We start from the raw sequence: 25,276 nt of genomic DNA on the forward strand, positions 1-25,276 counted from the left end.
AAAAAGGATCGAAGTCAAATTGCTGTTTTAGAACCGTGTTAACTTTGCCAAGAGTTTTGCAGAGAGAAAGATCAGTACACCCAAAGCATTTTGCATCTAATCAAGAGGGAAACTTAATCCTTAAAAGGAACATGTCATCCTTCAGTTTATTATAAATATTCAAAGTCAAAATCAAGTAATTTGCAGATCACTGGAAAACAAAGATATGGTAACTAATGCTGCATATATGCTAGAGGATTTACTGTTAAATGTAGTGGAGTTGAAGTCTAAGTAACATGACATGCAAACACTCCAGTAAGTACCTCACATTTGAGTACAGCACTGAAGTAATAGTTCTTGTTCTTGTATTTTTTTTTATAATAAGGTCATCATGTAGGTAGGGAAACAGTATTTCCGAGTAAATGTTTTAGGGAGGGGCTAAAATCTATTGTGTTCAATGATTGGCTGTCAGGTCAAGCTCTTACCACGTGGGATATATGGGGATAGACCAATTGGAACTTTCAGGGCGTGACCATCGCTACCATCCAGCCATCATGTTAGCTGAAGAAGTCCTTTGCTTTAAGCTTTGCTAACTCATGAAATAACATTCCGGGTTACTTTCTCTGTGTATTGTTTAAGTTTTTCATGGACACTATGATTTAAGATGGAAACAACCACTGGTGTGTGAAGGTTGTTGTTTTCTTTGCCGGGAGCACCCTATCTGGACAGCTGTCTCGGATAACTAGCCTGTAAGCTAGCGCGGCTATTCGTAACAGACTCACACTGCCTGCCATCAGGCAGCCACTCAAGACCAAAAGTCGGCGTTTCGACGTTGGAAATTTCTACCATCATCATGGAGAAGGTATTTTGTCCACATACGCCAGCCTTGTTACATTATCTTAAGCGTACAGCTCTCAAAGGCTATATGGTAATACCGAGCTAGCTAACTATAGGTAACAGATAGCTGCTAGCTACACCTGCTTCTCCTGTTGGCATTCATTCACCGAGGACAAGCCGGCTTCTTGTTGTTCCCTGAGCGGCTCAGCTCTGACTTGCTCATTTGAAGCCACTTGCTGCATATACTCTGATATCACCACCTCCTGCTGGGCACAGGGAGGGCAGTAGGCCCTTGAGCGTGCATGGGCTCCTCAGATGAGGGAACGCCCAACCCCGACTCACTGATAGTAATCCTCTGTCTACATTCATGTGCTCCTCATCTATGTTTCTTACCACCCTCCGCCTATCTCACACTTGTATTAGCAAACTCTTGTCACTAATGCCAATCGATCATTTGGATTGTTGTTATGAATGGCCACAGCCTGTTTTCTAAATGTAGAATATCTTTGGCAGACAAAACTGAGGCAAGCAGTCTTTAAGGTTAAATGAAATGCAAGATGATGGAAACACAGGGTATAATCATCATCATCACCTCACCCTCTTCCCACAGGCTGATTTCTTGAAAGGACTTCCCGTCTACAATAAGAGCAACTTCAGCAGGTTTCATGCAGACTCCGTTTGTAAAGCATCTGTAAGTAGCCTGTGGTAATATGTATATCCTGAGACTGTCAATAGTAATGCTATGAATGTTTTGTATCGATAACAAGCTAGAAATTGTTTAAAAGTGAGCCCATACACTGTCAAAACACCTTAACTAAATAATACACAAACATTTATAATTTGACCCCACAACTGTAGTCTATAACCTTTTTCTGTTTTGTTTCACAGAATCGAAGGCCCTCTGTGTACCTCCCAACACGAGAATACCCCTCTGAACAGAGTAAGTACCAAACTCACAGCTAAGTCAAAACTGTGAGGAAAAGTCTGGGTCTCTTTTCACATTAAGGCTGTTTGTTTATGAGTAGTTGATCAGTGATTTTGTTTCATTACATGCAATATGTGTGGAAGCTGCAATCTAAAATAGCTTTTCACATACCTTTTTCGGTAACATGTTGACTTTGTTTGTTCTACAGTTATTGTAACAGAGAAAACCAACATTCTCCTGCGTTACCTCCATCAGCAGTGGGACAAAAAGGTGAGCATGTGTAGTCCCTTGGAGTTCATTTTATGAACAGTCTCTTTTAGAACTCAGTTCATCAAGAGCCTCGTCATGTTTGGTCTTTAGTCTAGTCGGGTAGCTTGTTGACAGGTAAACATTTTTTTTAATGGTTTTATTGTCTGCTGTGTAATCCTTTGTGTCACACAGAATGCAGCAAAGAAAAGGGAACAGGAACAAGGTGAGGGTGACAGTCCGGCACCCCCAAGGAAAATCGCCAGGACAGATAGTCAAGAGATGAACGAAGACTCATAAGACTGTGTGTGAGTGTGTGTTTGCATACACAGAGTATAGCCAGTATAAACCAACCAAATGGTGTTCCCAGTGAATGAAATACTTCTAGTCGTTCTGCGTTATGGCAGGATTTCTTTCCTTGCCTGAATTCGAATCTCCCATCTTTCAGCAAAGGAGCCATTTATGGTGTAAAGTTTGCATGTGTGAAAACGATGTAACCAGAAAAGATTGGAACTGTCAGTTGGAAACTAAATACTGGCATTTCTTTTATTTATGTTGGCTATTCTCTGTGTAGGTTATAAAATGTTTGTATGCATGCTGAGCTGTGAGTGTGTACAGTATGTGTGAAGTGAATGAAAAGTATCCGAGTAGATTTAAGATCAGAGAGGGACTGGACAGATCAAGTCAGACACTACCCTTAAAAACAGTCTCAAAACTGGTACATGACTTGTGTAGCCTTCTGTCACCTGAAGAGTCCTGATTTGTGCAAAGAAAACGTTTTAATCTGTTATACCTATAATTGTTTATGTATGGCAATGAGCTTCCTGCCAGCCACAGTGCCCACCCTCTCAGTTTCACTGCCCACTCTGCGACCACATGGGGGCATTGCGAGGTTTCTCCACACTGTTTGATTCAACAGAACCAAGACTTCACTGTGAAGATCAGCACAAAGTAGAAGCAACTCTTCCAGAATCCCTGTACATGTGTGTTCATGGTGAAACATTCATATCTTCATTCTATTCCGGGACGTGCTCGTAGAGTAAATGTTGTGTTGGTGAAATATGTTTACATCTAGCACCACCTTCTGGCTATTCGAGCCTAGTAGGAATAGGCTTTTCTGTGAGTTTCAGCTTCTCTTTCATCAAAAGAAGAAACACCTTAAAACGATCTTAAATATATAGTTGTACAATTTCTAATGTTTGTTTTTCTTAGTTGCACAACGAGGTAACAGCTCAGACAGTGATTTAAAAACTATGGAAAGCAATGTCTGGAAAAGGGATAAAATAATAAAAAATGATGTGTGTAAATAATTGTCAGTTCCAGAACTAGTTGACCGTATCCAATGAAATATGTATGTGTTGGCCTTTTTGTAAAATAAAACATGCTCACGGACACAATAGAAAATGACCCATTTGAAAGTAAAGAGCCCCGGTGCCCAATGGATGTTACCTGGCCTTGCATGTTGATGTTTTCACAGCTGGGTATTATACTTCTGGATCAGTAATAACAGGGGCTGTGGTGTTATCTTGCGTGACTTTATAAGGTGTTAGCCTAGAGGCCTTACAACATTTCAACATGGGATAGCTGTACTCGTCGCCCTGTCTTTGAGACAGCCCTGGATGTTTTTTGTCTGAGAGCTTGCTTAGATGAAACCAGGGGGTGGATTATATTTTCAGCCATAGAATACACAAAAAGCATGCACAGCAAAGTGCAGTCGCCATCCTGCCTTGTTCCCAAGCTTCAGTTTGTATTGGTATCATATACTATACAACACTGAACAAAAACACATCACTGCCTGGCAGACTCGTATCAAAGCCTCCTGTCCTTCTTGTACTTTTATCAGTCAGTGCTGCAATGTTGGTTTAACAGTGAGGTCATCTTTCTACCCACAGCAGTCCGTTTCTGAAGCAAAACCCACATTATGCTTGTACTCAAATAGACTATCTACAACCCTGACATTGCCCCATTCTCATGTGTTGGATCAGATATGTTCTTTAAACCTTGCTGAAATAAAACTGGATTAAAATTGGGTTTTTCTCGTCATGTGGTACTTTAATAGGTGATCATACATCTTAAATGCTGGTTTTAAAGGATGTTCTGATATGTAAAATGTATTGTGAAATTGTGAATGAAGAATGTGCAGTTGGGATTTTGAAATAACTTGGTCACAACACACATGAAATGCATTTGAAATAGTTTTATTAACTATTGTTCAGGTCTTACAAAAATATGACAAAATAAATTAAAAGAAATAAATAATCCCATTTCCCAGTATTTTTCTTAAAAGATATTTATTTTACAGTGGTTCATTGGAAGAACAAACGGTGTTCAGTAAGTGAGGCTTTCATGAAGATGTTCGGGTCAGGTTTTAATGTTTTTTAATGAGAAACCCATCCGTTCCCAAGCACAAGTACAATGACTAAATTCAGTCTGTTCCTACTGGTTTCACATTAGACTGTCTACATAAACCGAAATCCTACAAAAAACGCAGTTGCATTGAAAGTGAATTACAGACAGTTTATAAGGTTGGCCTGTCTGAGCTAGTGTCTTTATGTAAGAGAAGCCTGTGCTTGGCCCAGTGCTGTCTGTCAAGCTTTCAATGCGTATTTAAGAACCTCCATGTTAACAATTTGCAGTTGCTGCTGTTAAGAAATGCAAAGATGAAATCGGATATGAATAGATAGCATTAACCGACCTGGAGGAAGTATGTCGTGTATGAAGTTGAATTGTAAGATTTCCCTGAATAAGGAGGAACTACAAACATTGAGGAAGGACCTAAACTGTTGCTCTTTTCTCCGCTTTCTCATTTGAGTCACCTCTGCTTATAAATTGTCTTCTTATTTTCAATACAGAAGTTCACAAACTTTGAAACAACAATAAATGGACTCTACTGCATCATAATGTCACTCAGCCCTGAAATCCAAATGCTGCAGGAATAAAGGTTTGGATGAGACTACTACTCCATCCTGTTCTCTACCATGCGTCCCTTTAACAATGACCAGCCTGTCTTTGATAGAAGATATCACATATCTCTCAGCCTTGCACCTCTCATGTTACATCTATAATGAGCCATGACTTCCAAATATAAAAAAGGAACATGCTGTAGATTGACAGTGAAGTGATACTGTGAACACAAAATTGATGCCTTTTCTATTTCCTTATTGCATTGAAAGTCAGTAAGCTATGTGGAAGTACTTTTTGTGTTTTCTTTAGGCATTTGACTTAAAGCTGGACTATACTCCTCGAGAAATGACAGACGCATGAAAAGCATCAACATAAACATATACGCAAACTGTTTGATGCTCAATGTCAACTTTACTCCTAGACTAGACAGATACTGTAAACGAAGGATGAGATTATGCTTATTACCTCATTTTGAGTCATGGAAGATTTCTCATAAAATCTGAGAAAGAGCAAAACTGAGAGAGCTGACAGTGGACATTGCAGGGACAGAAAGAAACAATGCATAGAGTCTGTTAGAGGATGATGCTGTATGCTGCAGGATATGTGCTGCAGGTGAGGGAGTACAAGTAAGTCTCTTACAACTCAGTGTTATTGCCAAAATCCTAGCCAGAGGTGATGGTGTGGAAATGCATAGTTAATGTTTCTGTCTCTAAACGTTTATCAGTGCGTACCTAATCAAATGTAACCATGATACATCTTCCTTGCAAAGACTTCCCTAATCTGCAGCCTAATGTTGTTGACCAATGTATACTGATGACTAGACACTGGTGTTAGGGGTCAATAGTACATCAGAAGCTGCCTAACAAAAATGTTTTGCTATACAAATGAACTCTGGCGCCACCTTCTGTTGACCCAGCAGAAGTGAAATACCTGTTAATGGTAGTTGATGGAACAGTGTTGAAGTACACGTTAAACAGAACATACAGTACGCATACAGCTTGGGTTAACAGTATAGACTGAAAAATACCGCCTTTGTTCAAAAATAAAAATTCCCATCGTCAGCACTGCAATGCTGAAAGAATGCAGCAAATGGTGTGTATAAAAAGAGATATGGAGCTCAACATAAATAATATTAACAACTGTAGAAAAAAAACCAGGGCCAGGTGATTAGATAACATGTACCGTGTGAAAGGAGAAATTGAAAAAAATCCGGCTTTTGCATAATGTTATGAGGCGGGCTGGTGTCAGTCCTCTCTCCTGCAGAACGAGTTGTTTTAATGCAGGTTCAGTGAAAAAGTGACTTCTTTACCTCTACGCTCACATTCTTTTTTTGCTTTTGCTTTTTTTCTCTTTTCCCAATGGTCTCATGGTAAAATACTGGTATGTGACAGCTTGACAGTTTTTTATTTTTATGAAAAAATCAGCTCACTGTCACAGGATGGGAAGAAATGTTCAGAGCTCAGACATCACCTCTGCTTTGAAAATAAAGCTGGTGATGCATCAGGGATGTAATTAATGGAGGAGTCGCGTGATAATTGATGATAATATTTATAATTGACCAATATTGCTTTTCCATTTTTTTCACTTCAATATAAAAGTGAAGGGCCCAAGAATTCCTCACAGTTAAAAATCAGACAAAAGCTAATGGTCACTTGTGTTGTGACGGCTACAAACACTCTCAGAAGTTATTTGAAGTACAATCTGTAATCCTTTCGTACCACTTTTGATATTTTAATATATTTTTTCCTTCAACGGGCTATTATGTCCTAGTGAGAGGTCAACCAGATCCTTACAATTCATGACTAGAAGAAATCAAGAAACACAGCTCCTCGCTTTAAAGGCTTAAAAATATTAGAAACGCAGCACATGCATTTCTTTATGTATTGCAGACAAGGAAGGATTTGTATGTCTGTGTAGGGTGTGTGTGTTTGTGTGTGTTTATTTAATCATGATAAGAGGGCTTATGTCTTTCTATAAAGCCTTTCTTTTTTTCCTCCTCAAAAAAGAAAACCTAAACAAATCAACTATCATCCATTTCATTTTGTCCTCTCTCTGCTTCAAGTACCTCTACACATAGTGTGTGATAGCATAGAAGGTAGGTCAGGCGTCTCCTCACAGTGAACCCATCACTTCTGCTGTGGAGATGTAACCAGCGACCAGGTCTGTTCTCTCCGGAGCTAATAGACTTTAGAGCTGCTCGTGTCCAAGTCTGTTGCATGTCCGTTCTCTGACCCTTCCCCCCCAGGCGAGGGGATCTCGTCTGGAACACCGTTCAAGTCAGACCTGGATGGCTGTCTGTCTGACGCCTGTGAGGATGATCCTTCCCCGGGTCTGAGCAGCACAGCCCCGTTCACACAGGTCCCCCCCTCAGATTTCCCAAAGTTAAACAGTTTCCCAGGGTTGAAGGCTTTGCTGGGTGACTGAGAACGCTCCTGAGAGCTGCTACCTGATGATGAAGATGATGCTGTGGCATTTGCTGCTGTGGTTGCAGCGGCAGAAGCTGCAGAAGCTTCCTTCTTACTCTCAGGTGATTTGAGGAATTTGAAACTCAGGAACCCGGGCAGCTTGGGCTCAGTTCCAGTGGGTGACTGAGGTGAGCGAGCGCCACTCGAGGAGAACTTGCTCTGCAGCGGGATGATCTGTTTCAGCTTCATCACGTTGTTGTTGGCCAACAGAGAGCTGGGCCTCTTGGGTTTGTCCGAGCCGCTGCCGGACCCTCCTCCAGAACGTGATTTACTGCTGTGACTTTTATCGTGGTGGTGATCCCCAGAGGAGTCGCCCTTGCTCTCGTCCCTCTCCCTTTCCCTGCGGGCCATATGTTCTGCCTGCCTTTGCCTCTCCTCCTCCTCCCTCTTCCTCCTCTGCAGCTGCTGGTAATGCTGCTGCGCCTGTCGCTCATGCTTCTGCAGAGGAAGGGAAACAGTCCCATAATGTATTTACCAGATTCAGCACTAACCTAGCGACACATTACAATACTGCAGTGCTACCATTAGAACAAATCCCTTACTAAGAATTCTGCATTACTACTGCATAGCTCCACTATATCCTAATCTCTTCTCATTGTTCTACACATTGTTTTTCTCTAAAATATCATTGCTAAAATATCAGTTTAAAGTAAACAAATATGTCCAAAAAAAGCTGCAGTGTTGCAGTACAGCTGGTATGCAGCAGAAAGGTGGGCACCTCTGGTGGTTACTGCAATATATTCTATTACATTACAGAACTCTGCACATAATAAAGTAAACTTTGAGCATTTATTCAAACAGCCTGTATTATTAGTGGATTCCTTCCATTTCTTGCGACTTTTTCACGACAAATTAACATTTTTGGTTCTAATGCTGTCACATATTTACCTTGAAGGCTTCCCTGCGCTGATAATCCAGTTTAGCCATCTCTTCTGTGACCCATGTAGGAATGTCAGGGATGGCCACATGGATGACATACTTCAGGAGGATGGCAAAGTGCTGCAGTTAAACAGGCAGGTAGAAAGAGGAGGTTTGGGACATAACAAAAACAATTATTGAAAGCACAATCACAAATCAAATGTAGGGCACAGTGCTTCAGAAAAGCCTTCAAGGGTATGTTACTTGAACACATGTTTGCACATCATCAACTAGGCCATGAAATCCTCCTCCTGATAGGCCTGACTTCTTTATCAGGACAAGACAGAGCTGCAGGCTGTTTACCTTTTTCCAAATATAGGCAGGCACAGAGTGCAGCGCTAACAGAACCTGTGTCTAAATATGTTACAAGTAAGAGGAGAAACATGAAGAGATCTTAAGTTCATGTGTTCATGCTTTATATAAAGATTGGAACATTGGAAACCCAATTCATGCATTACTATTCATAACTGAGAACAGAATTGATGTGGTACTCTGTCAGTACCATGGATAGAAAAATAAATAGTTATCGCAAGACACCTTTTAGGTAATATTGAAGCTAAAACTTGATATCGAATTTGTATATCTCCTGGGTCCCTAGATGATGACAATGTGTAGTTATCAGAGATACATCTGTTTCAGTGAAAGAAAACATCTGTAGTTTTCTAATGAAGCCAGTAGAGGAAGGTGGAAATACAAAAAGTAGTAAAACTTTGCACTTTTAATACCTGGAACATTTTCTGATAGCTATACATTTTGTGCTGGCTTACAAAATGCTTGCACCTTCAAATACAAGTTTGTAAAAGCACTGCCCTAAGCATTTCATCCAGACTTTCAAGAACAAGCTGCGGTACCTCGAGGATGACGATGGAGATTATGGCCATCTCGGGGCTGAGCCATGGAAACAGACGCTGTAGCTGACCACACTGACCAATCAAGTAACAGTTCACTATGATGGCAATCAAGCCCATGGCTTCCATCACAGTCTGTGAAGGAAAAAAAAAAAGTTTAACTATTCGGTTTTCTTAAAAGGGACAGTTAACCCCTATCTCAGTTTAGTTCTATTCAGTAATTCCAGACAATTATGATAACGTAATGACTGCTACACAGTTACACAGGTACATGATCATCAACTGTTATGTTGTGATAATTTCACGAAGGTTATCATTTCAGTTGATTTTTTACATAAGACGGCCTTACTATAAGAAATCGAACTGTTCCTGTCTTTGGGTGACAGTAAAAACCTTTTGACTGTTAACTCTCAGAGAGTGAGTTTCTGACCTGCCACTGGCCGATGCTCTCCACTCTGAGTCCAAACGGCCGCTGCAGACCGGTGCAGAGCTTAAAGGCATCACTTCGGATCTCAATGATGTTGTTGATGAGAGCGCACATGGCAGCCAGAGGGAAGGCTGAGGAGAAGAGCACCACGTAGCCAAACTGGACAAACATCTCTTGGTAGTCCTGAAAGGTGTCCTGAGAGGGGCAGAGTGGACCATTAAATCACAGCTCTACAAGTTAGTACAATCTCAAAGCTACTATTTAGCAAAAAGATGACAAATTAAATCATTGTGCTGTGGTACCAAATAACAAAAAAATGATGTGTTAACCCTTTATTTAGCTGTAATATAGTCAGCAATGATATTTTGGCATATAACCAAATGTTATTCACATCACACTCAAGACATGTCTGAGGTGTGATGTGACTGCTGGATTCACGTTGCAGTGCTGGTTTACAACATGTATGAAACCTGAACTAAGCTACAGTAATCATAAGGAGAGTGACAGTGAAGTGTTGACCCAGCTGGCAACATACATTATATGGCTGACTTGTTTGCTATTGCACAACATGTTGCAGTCTTTCTCAATCTTTCCTAACTTAAAATAAACCAATTCAAACAGTAAATAAGGATGGGTTCATTTATGTGAGTTTTATGTAAAGACTTATAGAGAAATTAGTGTAATTTTTCTTTTTTTGTCTATGATGACTATTGGTAACTCAAGATTTTTGGGAAAGAACGATTCCTGCAGAGACATGCAAGAGGTTTTTGTTCACTGAAGTTTTCTTTGGAAAGCTGTAAAAGCATCCTAAACCTTAACCCTAAGAATGTGTGCTTCCCAAATATCTAAAACAGAGGTGGTGTGTAAACCTCTATCTTGACAATTGGTCGTAGTGAGAATAATAACAATTACAAAAAAATAAGATTGACATACTTTAAAACTCTGAGCAAAGTTTAAAACATAAGGTCAGTGTGAAGTCCTTACAGAATAGTTCTGCATGCAGCTCTCCATCTCAGCCTGAGTAAGCGTGTTGCTCTCTCTCATTTCAGGGGGGTCGATCCATGATTCCCGTTTTGTCTTAGGCTCAAGTCTCTCTATGCTCCTGCCTCTTCTTCTATGTCGCACTGATGTCCTGCTCTCAGACCCAGAATGCAGCGGGGCGGCGCCGGCAGCAGCAGCATTATTTCTCTCAGCCACACCTCTAGCTCCGCCACCCGACTCCTTCACATCGTGGATGCCATTATCATCGTCATCGTCACACATCTCAAATACAGAGGAAGGGTCCATTCCTTTCTCCACCATAGTGGGGCTCCCCTCGTCCATGTAACTGTGGTCTATGGGGGGCCCACTGCAGACTGGCCTTCTGTCCACCTTAATAACAACAACAACAACAACACATGTACTATATTTACTTTGCACATTTGGGCACATTGCCAGAGCATAAAAACATCAACACTTCCTAAATCGATTTTATCACAAATATTATACCTTCTCTATGAAGCTGACTTTCCTCAGCTTCAAACCGCAGTCGAGCAGACTTTCTTCCTCCGTCTCTCCCTCACTGAACCTCCCGCTGTCGGCCTCGTCCTTCTCACCTCCCTCTTCTTCATCAGGCACCCCGCATCCTCCATTTAAACACTTCTTTTCCCTGAGAGAAATTGAAGAGACACATCAGAAAAAATGAGTGTGTGTTTTAACCACTCACAGCGCTGTCTATTTCCTCAGTGTGCAACTGGAGTGACTCATAACTGCAGGCAGCGCACAGACAATGTCAAGAGTACTGTAGATAAAGTGGCAGAGCAGGTCTGTTTGTTGGGACTAATACTGTGAGTGTTGGTGTGAATGACTGTAAACGCTTCATTGTAATCATACTGATCTTATGAGAAAGTGTCTACCTTACTGCATGCTTCAAATGAAATAGTGAAGGATTTGCTTAAAAAGGTTTGACCCCAAATTTGACATGTACATTTGATTGAAGTGTATGGATTTATTAATCTAATAAGATATCAAATATTGTGTTTCACCTTCTATCTAGATGCCTAAACCCAGGCCTGGTGCCCCTCAGTCCAGGTCCTGGCATGGCGTGGTCGGTGGGAGAGACCTGGGCTTTCCCAGCTGCTAGGCGGGCGTATTTCAGCAGCACTGAGATCAGCAGGTCCCACAGCGCTCGCAGTGTGAGCTCGCCCAGCTTGTGGCGCTCATACAGGTAAGGCTGCAGCACCTCCTTCACATTTTGGAGAAACTGCCGTATTATGAGCAGAGTGGCCAGCATCTGACAAAGACAGTGAAAAACATACACAAAATGAGTTGCCAGGATAAACCCTCATGGAAAAAAAGCTAACAAATAAACCTAAAGACAAATATGTATGCAGAGATTATCCTCAAGCAAACATTTCATTGGCATATGGTGCATTGAGGCCGAGGACATGAACATGGACATTCAATACTTATTCCTTGCTGAACAAATCCAAATCACACACAACAGGATGTAAAACAAATCTTAACTTTTAGGATAATTCAGGCTTATAACAACTTGAGTATATTTAAAGAGTTGAAGCTTCAGTACTATGTGTATTAAAAGTGTACGAATAAAAAAGTTGATTGCAAAATAAGTTAATTTGTGTTAAACCTATTGATGTTTATAACCTCTGCCAGAAGCCATGTTGTTATAACCCAGAATTATGCTTTTCTAACACTCAAAACCGAGCAGTGATTACATCTTCAGTCCTCGAATATACAGCTAAAAATACAAATACTACGAATTGCAGCATCACAAAGTAATTGTTTCCAAGTCAAAAGCACGAAATGCAAACAACAAACACAATGTCTTCCTGAGAATAAAACATGAACAACAGATGTTTTCCATTTCAGATACTTTAAGGACTACACTGTGTCTTCCTACTGTACTGGTACTGGACAGCTATTGGTTTCTTTTGATTTAACTACAATATTAAATCCTGTTTATACAAAGTAAATATACTTTGACAAATACTAGAAACTGGGCTGTACTTGTTAGAATAAGCTCAATGAGGTGGCCCTCTGAGGGTGTATCTAAAACAGACACTCAGACTTAGAAATGATGTTAGTATGAAGGGTGTTGTTTCTTAAAAAACTGCTGCTGCTTATATATGCAGATGAGGAGAAACAATTTGTGACAAGACCAGTAAAAAAATAAACGAATCATCGGTAGAAATCAAACACTATCTCTGACAGCTACATATTAAATTCTCTCGCTCATCAAACCGCTCATCCATCATCATTCTGTCTGGTAAAAGTGTGTTTACAAAAAATTTGATAATTTTCAGATGCAAGAAATGTTGTATTGATAAATCTTTTTTTGAATCTAGAAAGGTTTACACTTTATAACTTTATGAAAAGCAGGTTCAAGTCCAGATCGACAGAGCATGCAAGGTGGGGGGCGAGGTGGTCAGAGAGGGACCATAGACCTCTAGACCAGACAGAGGGTGTACAGGTCAGGGAGCATACTTTGGACTTGATAAAAGAGCTGAAGAACCAGGGATCAGAAATCATAAGCATCTGGATCTTGAAGAACATGAAAGGCAGCATATTGTCGTAGATCTGCCGCTGCAGACTCTTTATCAGAGACAACACCACCAGCATCTTCCACAGATGGGAAAAGGGATAGGAAATGGGGATGGAAGATTATAGAAATAAATGGATGTAAGCAGAGAAAGCAAAGCATTTAAGGATGGGAGAATGACAGATGTTGAGGCCAAATGAATTCCCTGAAGCTAATGTGCGACAGAGGAACATTTGAGCTTTGGATGTTTCTTACCTCTTTCAGGCGCTCCATGTCTTTGAGGTAGAATCCAATGTAAAAAAGGCTGAGATAAGAATTTACAAACTGAAACTGTAAGAGAAAGAAATATCAGGTGTCATTAAGAAGAGCGTTATGTGAAAAGGACTTTGAAAATAAACATGTTTCTAAATCTCATGGGTAGTTTTAGATATTAGATCAAAGCTACTCACAAGAACCATTTTGATGATGAGATTTTTCTCATAGGCACTCTGGAGTCTATAGTTTTCTGGGAAAATATAAAATAAAATCAATGAATCTCAGATGAAAGCAATTTTATTAAGATGATCTTCTATAAGAAATGATCTGCTCTGACGTGTATGCAGATCTGGAGGAATCTGATCACTTTTCTCTCACCCATGTCATTGAGCCAGCAGGCGATTTTCCTGTACACCTCGTCACATGCAGTCACAGTGATAGCTAGCATGATTTTTGGGATAAAGCGAGCTAGCCGGGGCATTTCCTTGATCCCCATCACAAACTCCTGGAGAGACACAATTACAGCTTTTTAACCATCACATCCGAGAAAAACAAAAACATAGGTGTTCAACAGGCTTCATTACATTCACCCATGCAAATAATCTTACCAAACATAAACAAGGACAGATGCAGGCTTAAGCTAAGACATGTATGCTACATTTTAACAAGCAGGACACGTAAAAAACAGGTGCTGACAGCAGCATGACCGACCTGCAGCTCAAAGCAGATGAGCATGACCAGGAAGACAAAGCAGAGACAGAGGATACAGATGGGCAGGCTGACCAGCCACCTGAACACACGCCTCCGCCATGGAGGATAGTAGAACTCCTCACATCCTGTTATGGGACTGCAGCGCTTGACTCCCTGACAGAAAGAGGGAGAGAGAGAATTCAGATTGGGTCTGAGAGCGAAGAGGATATGGAGATGGAAGAAGGAGTCAGAGGTTTTGTTTCTCTCACCCGGAACTGAGGCCGTGGTTCCTCCAGCGATTCGGATGGCGTATCCAGTGTTCCCCACTTGAATGCCAGCTCAGCCCCCCTCCTCTTCCACCGCTCCAGAAACAGAGTGGCCCACACCACGTTGAACAGTGCAAACACCACGCAGCAGATGTCACGACTCGTCTGAAACAACACAAACACTCAGGTGACCTTTTTTGTTTGGTGATTTCAGTTTTTTAAGGCTATTATAGCTTCTCTTCTCACCTGATCAGACTCAGTGAGCATCCACAACACAAATCCGATCACAGCAGGATACAACATGGAAGTGGTGTAAAATCCCAGCCAGGCAAAATACATGGCAATCTTCACCCCAAAATAGTCACAGATATCATCTGTAAAAACAAATGTAAAAGTACATATTGCAAAGGATGCTATGACACGACATGACTGCTAAAAGATATAACAGGGAAGCATGAGCTTGGTTTCTCAAGTGTTGTGGTTGTACTAAGTGTTATGGACTGTGTATCTAAGAGTGTATCTGTCCATTTGTTGTACTGACCTAAAGGCTGTTTCTCACAAACAGCCTGGACCCAGGACTTCATCAGCTGACTGAGGATCCTCTGCTCATGAAGAGGAAACACCTGCTGGATCACACCTCGCGCACTCAGCTCCGGGACTGTCGGGAATAATAAAGTAAGTTAGAAATGACTGTGCATTTAATTTTCTAGAGATAGATGCATTGACAAAAGAAGAGTAGATATGATTCGATATATAAAGTAAAAACTATCAGCTAAAGTATAATATGAAATCAATCAAAAATGATGCCTCAAACTATTTTTAAAACCAAAACCAACTGAGGGATTTATAATCGATATTGATAGTCAAAACACATAACACATAAAGGAATAAAACTTACTGATTGGCTGACCCTCCAGGAAGTTGATATTATGCAGCACCTCCCCATGTTTGGCACGTAAATTGTCCATCCAATATTTAATGATGCTCTGCCTCTCCTGCAGCAACCAAGACAAGGAGAGAGTATAATCAGGTGATGACATATCAGCATATTAACTTAAGATAAGATGGACCTTTATTAATCCCCGTGGGGAAATTCAGTAGTTTAACAGCAACAAGGTAAGATTGAAAAACAGGATATGGGGTGTGTGTGTGTGTGTGTGTGTGTGTGTGTGTGTGTGTGTGTGTGTGTGTGTGTGTGTGTGTGTGTGTGTGTGTGTGTGTGTGTGTGTGTGTGTGCTGACACTTACTTGTGAGGTAAAGAAACACAGCTCACTCTCGATGTTCTCGTAGATGTAGTCCTCCTCACAGGAAAAGTTTCGGGTTCCTCCTCCAAACTCGTGCTTCACAGCTTTCCTCAGTCCCATCTCCTCAGCACCTCGCAACAAACTGCAGGACAACATGGAGAGAATTATTTACTAGTTTTTATACTTTTACAGAAATACTGTAAGTGTTCTGCAATTTGAAGCTCTTGGTTTGATTTCTGAGCATTTTTTTTATATTTGCAATACATTTGTCAAAAATCAGATTTATCAATAATGAAAACAATTGCAGTCAAGTGGATGGCTGAATAGATTCTAGAAATCTAATTCTAGATGCGTAGCAAACAGTTTACTGGAAATTACCACAGTGTACTGGGCCAGTCTTTTTATGGGATTATCAAAACCAACAGCAAACAATACCATTAGCAGAGATGGATTGTCCTTCATAGTGTTAAAGTCATTTGAACTCTCCTCCTCTTAATGCTTCAACCTCATCACTCTCTCTCATCATCTGGTTTCCCATCAGCCCTTCCTCTATGTTTCTCATCTCTCCCTCCCTCCTCCTCCCTTATACAGCCCCTCTGTCTACTCTCCCCTTCTCTTTACCCTGTTATTTCTCAGAGTCCCATCCTTTGTCTCCTTCTCCCCCTCCTCTTTCTTTATCCCATCAGCCCTTTCTCCTCTCCTTCTGTCCTTGCCACAGGCTTTGTGCTGAAATCGCACTAATAATGCAGCACCACGCCCACAGTTCCCTCCAGGCAAACTGCTCACCTTTCTCTGTCACATGTATATATAGTTTATACGCACACATGCAGGAGCAAAGGCCAGGTGGGCCTGTAACATCCATCCATCATGCAGCTTCAGGCCATACAGTGAAGCACGTCCTGCACCATGATTGATTACAGCAGAAATGTGAGGTGTAAGCTTTTGTATCACCGCTGAATACTGCTTAGTGTGCAGCATCTCTACAGAGGTCCTTGACTGAGGGGAGAAAAAAGGCTGTATCTATTTAAACCAACTGTTTAGCCATTCAAGCCAATAACTGCAAGGCTTTCAGAGGTGCGCAGCTCCTGCCAGCTTTTTGTTATTTCATTAAAAACTCCCCTAATACATTTGCCCAAATACTAGGAGTCTTAACTTGGAGACACAGTCAAAGGGCGTGTGTGGACAAAACTAACCTTGTAAAAGAGCAGAATATTGTTTAGGCACTGCACGTACAGTAAGGTTATGCTAATATAGCAAATATCTCTCAGACATAATGTGGAGCATCAGCAGAAACAGGATGCTGCCCAGTCAGAGCTGCGGAAGGACTAATGTATGGTATGTCAGCTAGGAAAAAATGAAGAGGAGATATTTTCATATTTTATATTTGCATAGAGTATGGTAATTGCTACAATGAAATTATACAATATACTTGTATACTGTTTTCAGAGCAATAACACAGCTTTTTAGCTAATACCTTGTTTTTTATACTTATACCCTCTTCCTTTAAAAAAAAAAAAGACACAAAGGAAAATAAAGACATTAAAGTTGTCAGCATAATACAAACAAAGCCCAGTTAACGGCAAAGAAAAGCTGGTATCCTCACATTGTAGGGGTTGAAAGGAAAATTCGCACTTCTCTAGAATGCTTAGAAAATGACTATTCAAGATCAAATTGGAAGGATGAAATACTTTATCTCTTCTATCTCATGAAATGTAGGTCAACTTTTCCAACAGCAGGTGTCTGCGTTTGCAAAAGAGGAGGCTGAGCTTTTTGTCACACAGAAATCATTTTACTTGAGGATTTCATCTAAAAACCCACTGGCACACTTTCAGAAAGCACTCTCTCCACCCTCCTACCACATTACCTTCCCTGTTGTTTGTCCCTTTGTCTTTCTGGTTTACTCCGATCTCTTTCTCTCTTGTTCTCTTAGCATCTGCCTCTATCTGCCTTTCTTTCTTCATTTCTTCCAGCCATCTGTCTATTCCTATTACATTCATTGGTAAAAGGTTTGTTTGAGGCATTCAGTTTTTTTTCAAGTGGCCCATTGTTAAATGCACAGTCAGCAGAAAGGACTCTACATTCACCAAGAGATGAAACACAGTATAGCACAGTAAGTGCCACCCTGATCCCCTGGATTGTATTCCTCAGTATTTATATATCAAAGTCAATGCTGAGATCAAAATGACCCTGGGCTCATCCCCAATTCCCCTGGAGATATTTTCAAAACAAGAGTGAGTGTGTGGGCACTGTAATCAAATAAAATGCAATCTACACTGTTCAGGCTGACTAACCTTCTGCACAGTTTAAATAACCTGCAGCTATTAGCGGTGGTGCTTATACAGTAAAACCAGGCATCCCAGTGAGGGAGCCTGACTAGTTATACACTGTGTATGTGCTTAACAACTCTGCATGCTATATGGTAGCTGCAGCCAAATATAATGCCAATTTTATAAAGGTCTTAAACATTACGCATATTTTTGGCTTTGACATCCTGACTCCAGTGGTAGCTAAAACATAACTAAACAACAAACTACCATTTCATTTTCAAAAGCTACTGCTGTGGATTTTTGCCTGTATTTCAGGGTGATAGGGTATTTAATAGACAACTACAGTTTAACCAGCAATATTAACATTATACCTGCAACCGGACAGTGGTTAATATTTTTCAGTTGAAGCTTAAAAAAGTATCTTTACAGTATGTTTTGTGTTTAATACATTTGTAATGAATGGTTTCGATATCCATCTACTTTCTTGCTTAGATCAAGATGACATATAATACACAAAGGAAAAAAAAAAGATGAGAAGTTTAAACGTTTTAATCTTGACTCTACTGTATGTACTCTTATAAACTATACCGTTTTCAGAAGCTGGTTAATTTAGAATTTCCCTATTAGATGGCTATATATTTTGTTTTCAATAAACAAATAAAACAAGTACTCAATAAAAAGGGGGATTAATAAATGTTCACTTAGTTGCAGTTATACTGTCAAGATTAAGCCATAAAATATTAATGACTAAAAACAACCTTGAAAAATGTGTGGCTCACAATAGCCAACATTTAAAGAGAGTGCTTACTTTTCATACGTAGCGGTGACGAAGAACGCGTAGACTCGCGTGTGCTTGTGATGTCGGATTTGGATGATGAGCTCTGGGATTCCTAGCCGGATGTGGTTCAGTAGCCATAGCAACGTGTGGTCATCTATAGTGTCTGTGGCAGGAAATAAAAATGATTAGGCCCACGCATCACCGTAAACACGAGCTGCAGGGAGTACTCCCACATACCTGTACTATTTATTGCTGAGCAGCAGCTGGAGGTTAAGAGTCGTAATAACAAACAACACAGAATGACTTCTTCTCTGCTTTCTTAGCTGCTGCATAAATCTGGCCATAAAAAGCTTCTGCGACCTTCATGCTATGGCGAAGGAAAAGAAATGAAGAAGTACGATCAATACTGTCATGATCCTTATCTTTATTATCCACATTATATAACTGTGTTGATCCACTGTTCAGCGTTCAGGCTGTTCTTTAGCGGAAAAATAAAAACCTAATATACATTTGAGCTTAAATTAAGTTTTCAGCAACAATTACAAATTATTAATTGGGGTTCTAGAAAATAATGAAAATATCCAATTATCACAAACACGAACAATTTGAAAAAGCTGCCTAGCTTGCTCTTTTGGTAGAGAAATGAGAATTAGAGCCCAATTTATTTCAAAATACTGAAATTATCAAGTGAGAAAGATCTGTCAGGACCTTGTGATAAATGTCCACCTTATTTAGAGTTTTATTATTATTTTTCACTAAAAATATGTTTACTGAACAATGTGTGTGCTTTCTGTGATAAAATACATTGTCTGTATCTTAACAACATTCAGGGTAAAGTAATTCTTTAGCATATCTTGATTAATATCGGCCCAATCCCAAACCACGCCCTACACCCTACCCCTACACACTCCCCCTCCGTGACGGAGTGAACTCTGTGGAGTGACACTCGCAGCTCAACGAGGCTCCCTCCTGTCAGATGGAGGGAGTAAATACAGCGGCAAGCTTTGGGACAAACTCCCCTCTCTCCGGCAGACACAGGAAATGCCGTAACAACGGTTTCAAATCAGCATCTCTTAGACAAAACATTTAAATTAATAACTCAAATAAAACTCCAAACATCTTTAATTGTGTTATTGTCTCTTTTAGTTTTAAACCTGATTTTTATAAGCTTCTTAGTTTTTGCAACAGTCTGTAAATAGACACAACTTTATAATAAAATGCAAACATTTACCTTTTTCTAGACTAAACACAGGTATGATCCTAAGTTAAAACATATAGTATGAGGTTATCATGAGGTTGTTAACATCGCAGTTTATCAGTGGATGTTTGCTGGAACTACTTGTTAACAGCGTGTTTCCTAACGGACACACACAGCGTTGAGACCGGTCAGGTAGAGACCGGTCTCCAGTCAGCACCGCTGCAGACTCGCTGTTTGATGGCTTGATAGCCCACTCCCCCTCCACACCGCTCCACACTCGTTGGTTTGGAACAGCATTTAATGTGGCGGACCCTCCGCGCAAACGGAGGGGTAGTATGTAGGGGTAGGGTGTAGGGGGCGGTTTGGGATTGGGCCATCAAGTTGTAATCACAAAATAATTTCGGCCAGGGTTAACAGGATATGAAATTAGTATATAGAAATACAAATTTGTGAACATTTATAAGTGCCTGACCTGCAAATGTCATGAGGACATCACAATTCTCCGTGGGCACCGTCTTCATCCAAGACTTATGAGACATGATGTGTCTCCCAGCCTGCAGCAGCCGCTTTCCAAACAACTTATCTGAGAGACAGAGACAGAGAGACGGACAGGAAGATAGACAGAGCCAGTAGAGACAAAGGGGGGAGAGAAAGAGAGAGAGTCACCTTTTCAGAGTGAAACAGTGTAAAAAGCCATGACATTTTGAACATTTTCTGCAAGCCCCTCTCCAAAACTCTTACCCCTGCTGCCCTAACATACAAAAAGAAAGACAGTGACACACACAGAAAGACACACACAAACTCGTCCTTCTCAGCGGGACAGATTTAAATGTCACAGCCCTTCGCCTCACAACATGAGACTGACAGAGCTTATCCTGCCCTGCCAAGACCAGGGGCCACACATTGTCCACAGTCTCTGAATTGTCACAAACGCTCTCAGCTCAATCAAATCAAAACATCTAAATGCAGCTATTTCTCAGTTTGGCATATGCTAATATGCAAACATACTGTATGTATATGTAACATTTTGTCTATGCCAAATATAGCGCTATGACCTCATCCTCATGTGTAAAATTACCTTGGCTCTATTCCCGAGGTCAACAGCACACCAATAGCAGCTCTAATGTAGCCACAGTAATGTCACATTATAACATAGGCAATCTTAATGCAGCAGTCTGAAAGAAAATAAAGCATGGTATATATTTCTTCCTGGGTGGATATGCTATTACGTCATTGGAAATTGTTGTACAGCGTGCGGGCTAAAATTAACTTTTTCTTTGACACCTCATTTATCTGTCATTGACCTACTAGTTTCTCCTACTGATATGTTCTTCAGAAGGGCAGCAGAGCCAAGTGAGTCTGTAGCCAATTTAACCCCAGCCTCTGCTCAGCTGTCAGAGGACAGTTTGTGAAAATCATTTCCCGGGTCCTGAATAATAATGACAGCCGCCTGGAGAGAATGCCCGTCCCACAACAGCTCTGTGATCACTGAGGCATGGAGCATCAGAGGAGGCGGAAAGTGGGGCACTTTCCAGAGATCACACACACATGCACATTTAGTATCTCAGAATTCCTCCCAGAGTATACTATTTGTTTATACAGTAAAGGAAAAATATACCTTAAAATTAAAAGCACCATGTCATCCTCCACATGAAGTTAATGTACATCATATAACTGGTTTACGTTTGCTTTTGAAAGTGAGTGTACACTCAAAAAAGGCCAAGGTCATTCCTCATGGCAGGCTATAAATTGAACCAAGATCTCACCACCACTAGCATGATGCTATTAATCACACAGTATTTCTGCGTGTTCTCTGGATCCCATTAACACCTGTCACATAAAAACATCATTGTGCTGCTGCTAAGTGTGTCCCTCTACTTCCTGGAAGAGAGGGGCTTCCCAGAAATAAACCGGATGGTCTTTCCGGATCATTTGTTCTCCATGTATATAGTATTGTACGGTATGTATTTGCATAAGCACTGCACCAACATGCTATACAAAGCTGCTGAGCAAACAGAGTCATTATGCCATTTCTAACAGCTTGGAGTAGGTTAAATGTTTTTTCACTTGAGCTCTTCAGAAAATTGGTCTGTTGGCAGATGACCGGTTTTTAAAGATGCACTAATCAATCATTTTGACATCATGAAGCAGAAGGTGTCATTGAAAAGGGTTAGTAGTATAGAGTATAACAATAATCACACAACACTGCAGTAACCTTCAGGTATACAAAAACTTTTATCGTGTTTTTTTATATAATCTCTACTTTCAATGGACTACTTAGTATACATTGAGCACTTGGCCTGTGTTCGTCTCTGACTTGTGGCTTTGCTGCATTTTCACCGCTGTACTACTTTACGAAAGTTATCTTTAGAAAAAGCTCTGACAAACCCGCTGTATGCTGTTTGTATATGTATTTGTCAATAAGCTACAAGACAGTATGCTACCCATTGATCACCAACAACAGACTGACACATTAAGTGATAGCTGGTTAATACAGTGGACATCTAGCAGTTTAAAATACAGATATGTTCCTCTGCATATATTGGTGATCAAACCAGAGCCACACAAAAGTGAAATTGAACATTGGCAAGAAGCACGCCTCGCCCAAAGAATACTTATGTTTCTCTATGCCTGTTTGATGAGTAAAACAGGCAAAAGAATAGAGCCATTATAGACACAAATGTTTAGTTAATCCAAGGTTGACCTTTTCTTAAAATTCCTCAAAACATATTTAGGGATGGTAATCCTTGTAAAGATAAATCAAAACAGTGTTATTCCATAATTGTACCTGAAAACAGATCTTGAATTAGAGTAACATTACTATTTAAAGGATCCTTCCCAAGTACTTACAAAGAGGTTCTGAAAACGTAATGTGTTTCCACACATCTCTTCCCCTCTGAAGAACAGTTTCAAACATTGAAACGGGCCGAACAGGAAACAGAGTGAGGTATTTTAGACGTTCTAATCTTGAGTGGTACTCCGGGATGGTAAAATCTGACCAACCGCTCCACTGGGTTTAAGAAAAAAGGCTGCAGGCAGTGCTGCGACATGACAGCAATTCTAATGAGTCCTGTATTCATCGCTGAGGGCAACACACACACACACACACACACACACACACACACACACACACACACACACACACACACACACACACACAAAGTGACTAAGTGTAAAAGAGAGACAATCCGTAAAATAAAATATCAGATGTGGAACACAACGGTGGTGAAAGAAGTCTTTAATCTCAAACTTAATATACTCGACTTAAATATTTTATCAAATAAATCAATGTAATGACAAACAAACGTCATGTTTCATTTACAATTAGATGAACGTCTTTAACAAGTAATTCAACAAAACATATAAAGACGACGGGAGATGGTTTCTTTATCACGTAATTATGTTCCTTCGCCCTTCCAAAAAAAAAATATAAATATTACCTTTACACTTCTATCAGTTAATACGGAGGAAAAAACGAAATACCGTCTAGCAAATTAGAATTGAAAAGACGATAGTGCTCCTCAGTCGGATACGAGTTTAGTGTACTAGCAGTAACAAATTAGTATCTACGGAATGATTTATAGTGATAGGCGTAATTTTAGGCAACAAGATACACGATGAGTGTGGAAAAAAACTAAAAATTGCACTCAAAAAACTGTAATGTAAAATAATTGTATACAATTGAGACTCAGATTACTCATAACAGTATATTTAAACATAAGACGTTACAGAAAAGGGACGACAGTAGATTGTATAGTTCATTTACCTCGTTTAGAGAGTGAGCTAGAGTTAGATCATAATATATCTACTAACAAACTGTGGCTTCATACTGTGTATATGTAAAACATTGGGTCGAACTGAAACTTGTACCTACACTAGTGGGCATTCGTTGTACAAATTATTGAATGCGGATGTAAAATGCTGATTTACTACAAGAATTTTCCTGAGTGAGACGAGATCGGTGATTACACCGCATTATACGTAGTATAAAAGAAATCACCGTTTATTCTGACACTGGACAAAGGTACTGCAAGTCAAACGAAGCGGACTGCAAAGTAGTTAGATCTACTGGGATCATGGAGGACTTCGGTAATTAGGACCTGCACTCGTCGAAACAATATAAAGTTCTCGCGTGTGTGTGTGTTGGCGTGCGCGTCGGCACCGTCGAACCTCCTCTCGACACGTCACGACATAATGAGTGCGGAAGTGCTGTGACAAAGTCCGTCCCGTGCGATAGTCTGCGTCGGGCTCGGGTGTGTGTGTTGCGAATTATCTCGTGAAGTCTAGTTTCTTTCTGTGAGACGAACTACACCGGACAGACCGACGACAGACTATTCGCAACCGGGACTTTGTCAACAGAGTCACACTTTCCGGCACTCATTATGTCGAAATAGACGTAGTAACGAGCAGTGACCACGGTTCGACGAGGTGCCACGGGACCAAAGACTATGTCCCGGTTTACCCAGAGAGTTTGAGTCTTGTAAAGAGAATAAAACGGTCATATTTACTTAAATAACCTTCTCAAAAGATACATTAACGTTTGTAAATAAAAATTTCTCTAATTGATTGACCCGACATGAATGCACTCTATAGACTTTTATTACAAATTCGTAAATATTCGAAGAGAATTGAAGACGATTGGTAATTTTGAATTTTATACTTCATTACAAAAAGTAACCTCTTTAATCAGTATGTAAGGTATATGTAAGTCCTTCCCCCCTATATTAGTTTATGCATTTTCTATTACCCGACACTTGTTAGTTTTTGCGCTCACTATTAAAAAATATTTAGTTACAGGAAACACATCCAGTTCGAGAGACCTCGATAAATTAGTTAACAAAGCCCCAAAACCCGCGTGTTGAACCGCAAAAACCAAATTACCAATAGAGTGAACGTAGTAAAAATCAGTATCGTCCGAAGAAAAATTGGTCTTTTAGGCAGTAAGGGTCGTGGTTGTCGGAAATCGTTGATCGTTACCTCGTAAAGTGTAGATTTTCTTACGCTATATTAAGAAAGTGCTGAACTAACTCTGGTTTTTATCTCGATTACTTAACATATGTAATTCCTAAACACTATTTTATTGTCTTTTTAGTCGACACGGATGAAATTGAATAATTTAGCATAGACAATACCCAACAAAACAAGAATGCGTACCGTCTGACAGGTTTAGGCACGTCACTTGGGAACTGCGCACATACTTAGTCAGGAGCAAAAAAAGTTGGTTCACTTAATATGTGTTTATTTACGTTTAGGTAGTCTATTTTGACGAGTCATAAGCCCCGAAAACTTGACTTCGTAACAACTTACCATTTTGGTTAGAAGACCCGACACACACACACACACACACACACACAACACACACACCACACACACACACACACACACACCACACACAACACACACACACACACACACACACACACACACACACACACACACACACACCACACCACACACACACAACACACACACACACACACACACACAC

The 25,276-nt window shown here is 40.3% G+C and overlaps 2 protein-coding genes across 2 annotated transcripts; one reads left to right on the plus strand and one right to left on the minus strand.

The window, feature by feature from the left end:
- Positions 1-503: 503 nt before the first annotated feature.
- Positions 504-4,636, plus strand: LOC104965806 (DET1- and DDB1-associated protein 1). Its single transcript, XM_010794821.1, has 5 exons — positions 504-841; positions 1,427-1,507; positions 1,705-1,756; positions 1,950-2,011; positions 2,183-4,636. The coding sequence occupies exons 1-5, from the start codon at positions 833-835 to the stop codon at positions 2,285-2,287; spliced, it is 309 nt and encodes a 102-aa protein (XP_010793123.1). The 5' UTR covers positions 504-832; the 3' UTR covers positions 2,288-4,636.
- Positions 4,637-6,420: 1,784 nt separating this feature from the next.
- On the minus strand, positions 6,421-22,783 carry LOC104965807 (anoctamin-8-like). Its single transcript, XM_010794822.1, has 19 exons — positions 22,639-22,783; positions 20,261-20,371; positions 18,621-18,753; positions 15,549-15,687; positions 15,200-15,296; positions 14,843-14,959; positions 14,548-14,675; positions 14,305-14,466; positions 14,057-14,209; positions 13,724-13,850; positions 13,540-13,595; positions 13,346-13,420; positions 11,574-11,821; positions 11,038-11,197; positions 10,534-10,920; positions 9,553-9,744; positions 9,126-9,257; positions 8,245-8,355; positions 6,421-7,794 (listed from the first exon to the last, which is right to left on the minus strand). The coding sequence occupies exons 1-19, from the start codon at positions 22,703-22,705 to the stop codon at positions 7,069-7,071; spliced, it is 3,321 nt and encodes a 1,106-aa protein (XP_010793124.1). The 5' UTR covers positions 22,706-22,783; the 3' UTR covers positions 6,421-7,068.
- Between the last annotated feature and the right edge of the window lie 2,493 nt (positions 22,784-25,276).

This window comes from Notothenia coriiceps, unplaced genomic scaffold, assembly GCF_000735185.1.
Source record: "Notothenia coriiceps isolate Sejong01 unplaced genomic scaffold, NC01 NC01_scaffold00037246, whole genome shotgun sequence".
NCBI classification, from domain to species: domain Eukaryota; kingdom Metazoa; phylum Chordata; class Actinopteri; order Perciformes; family Nototheniidae; genus Notothenia; species Notothenia coriiceps.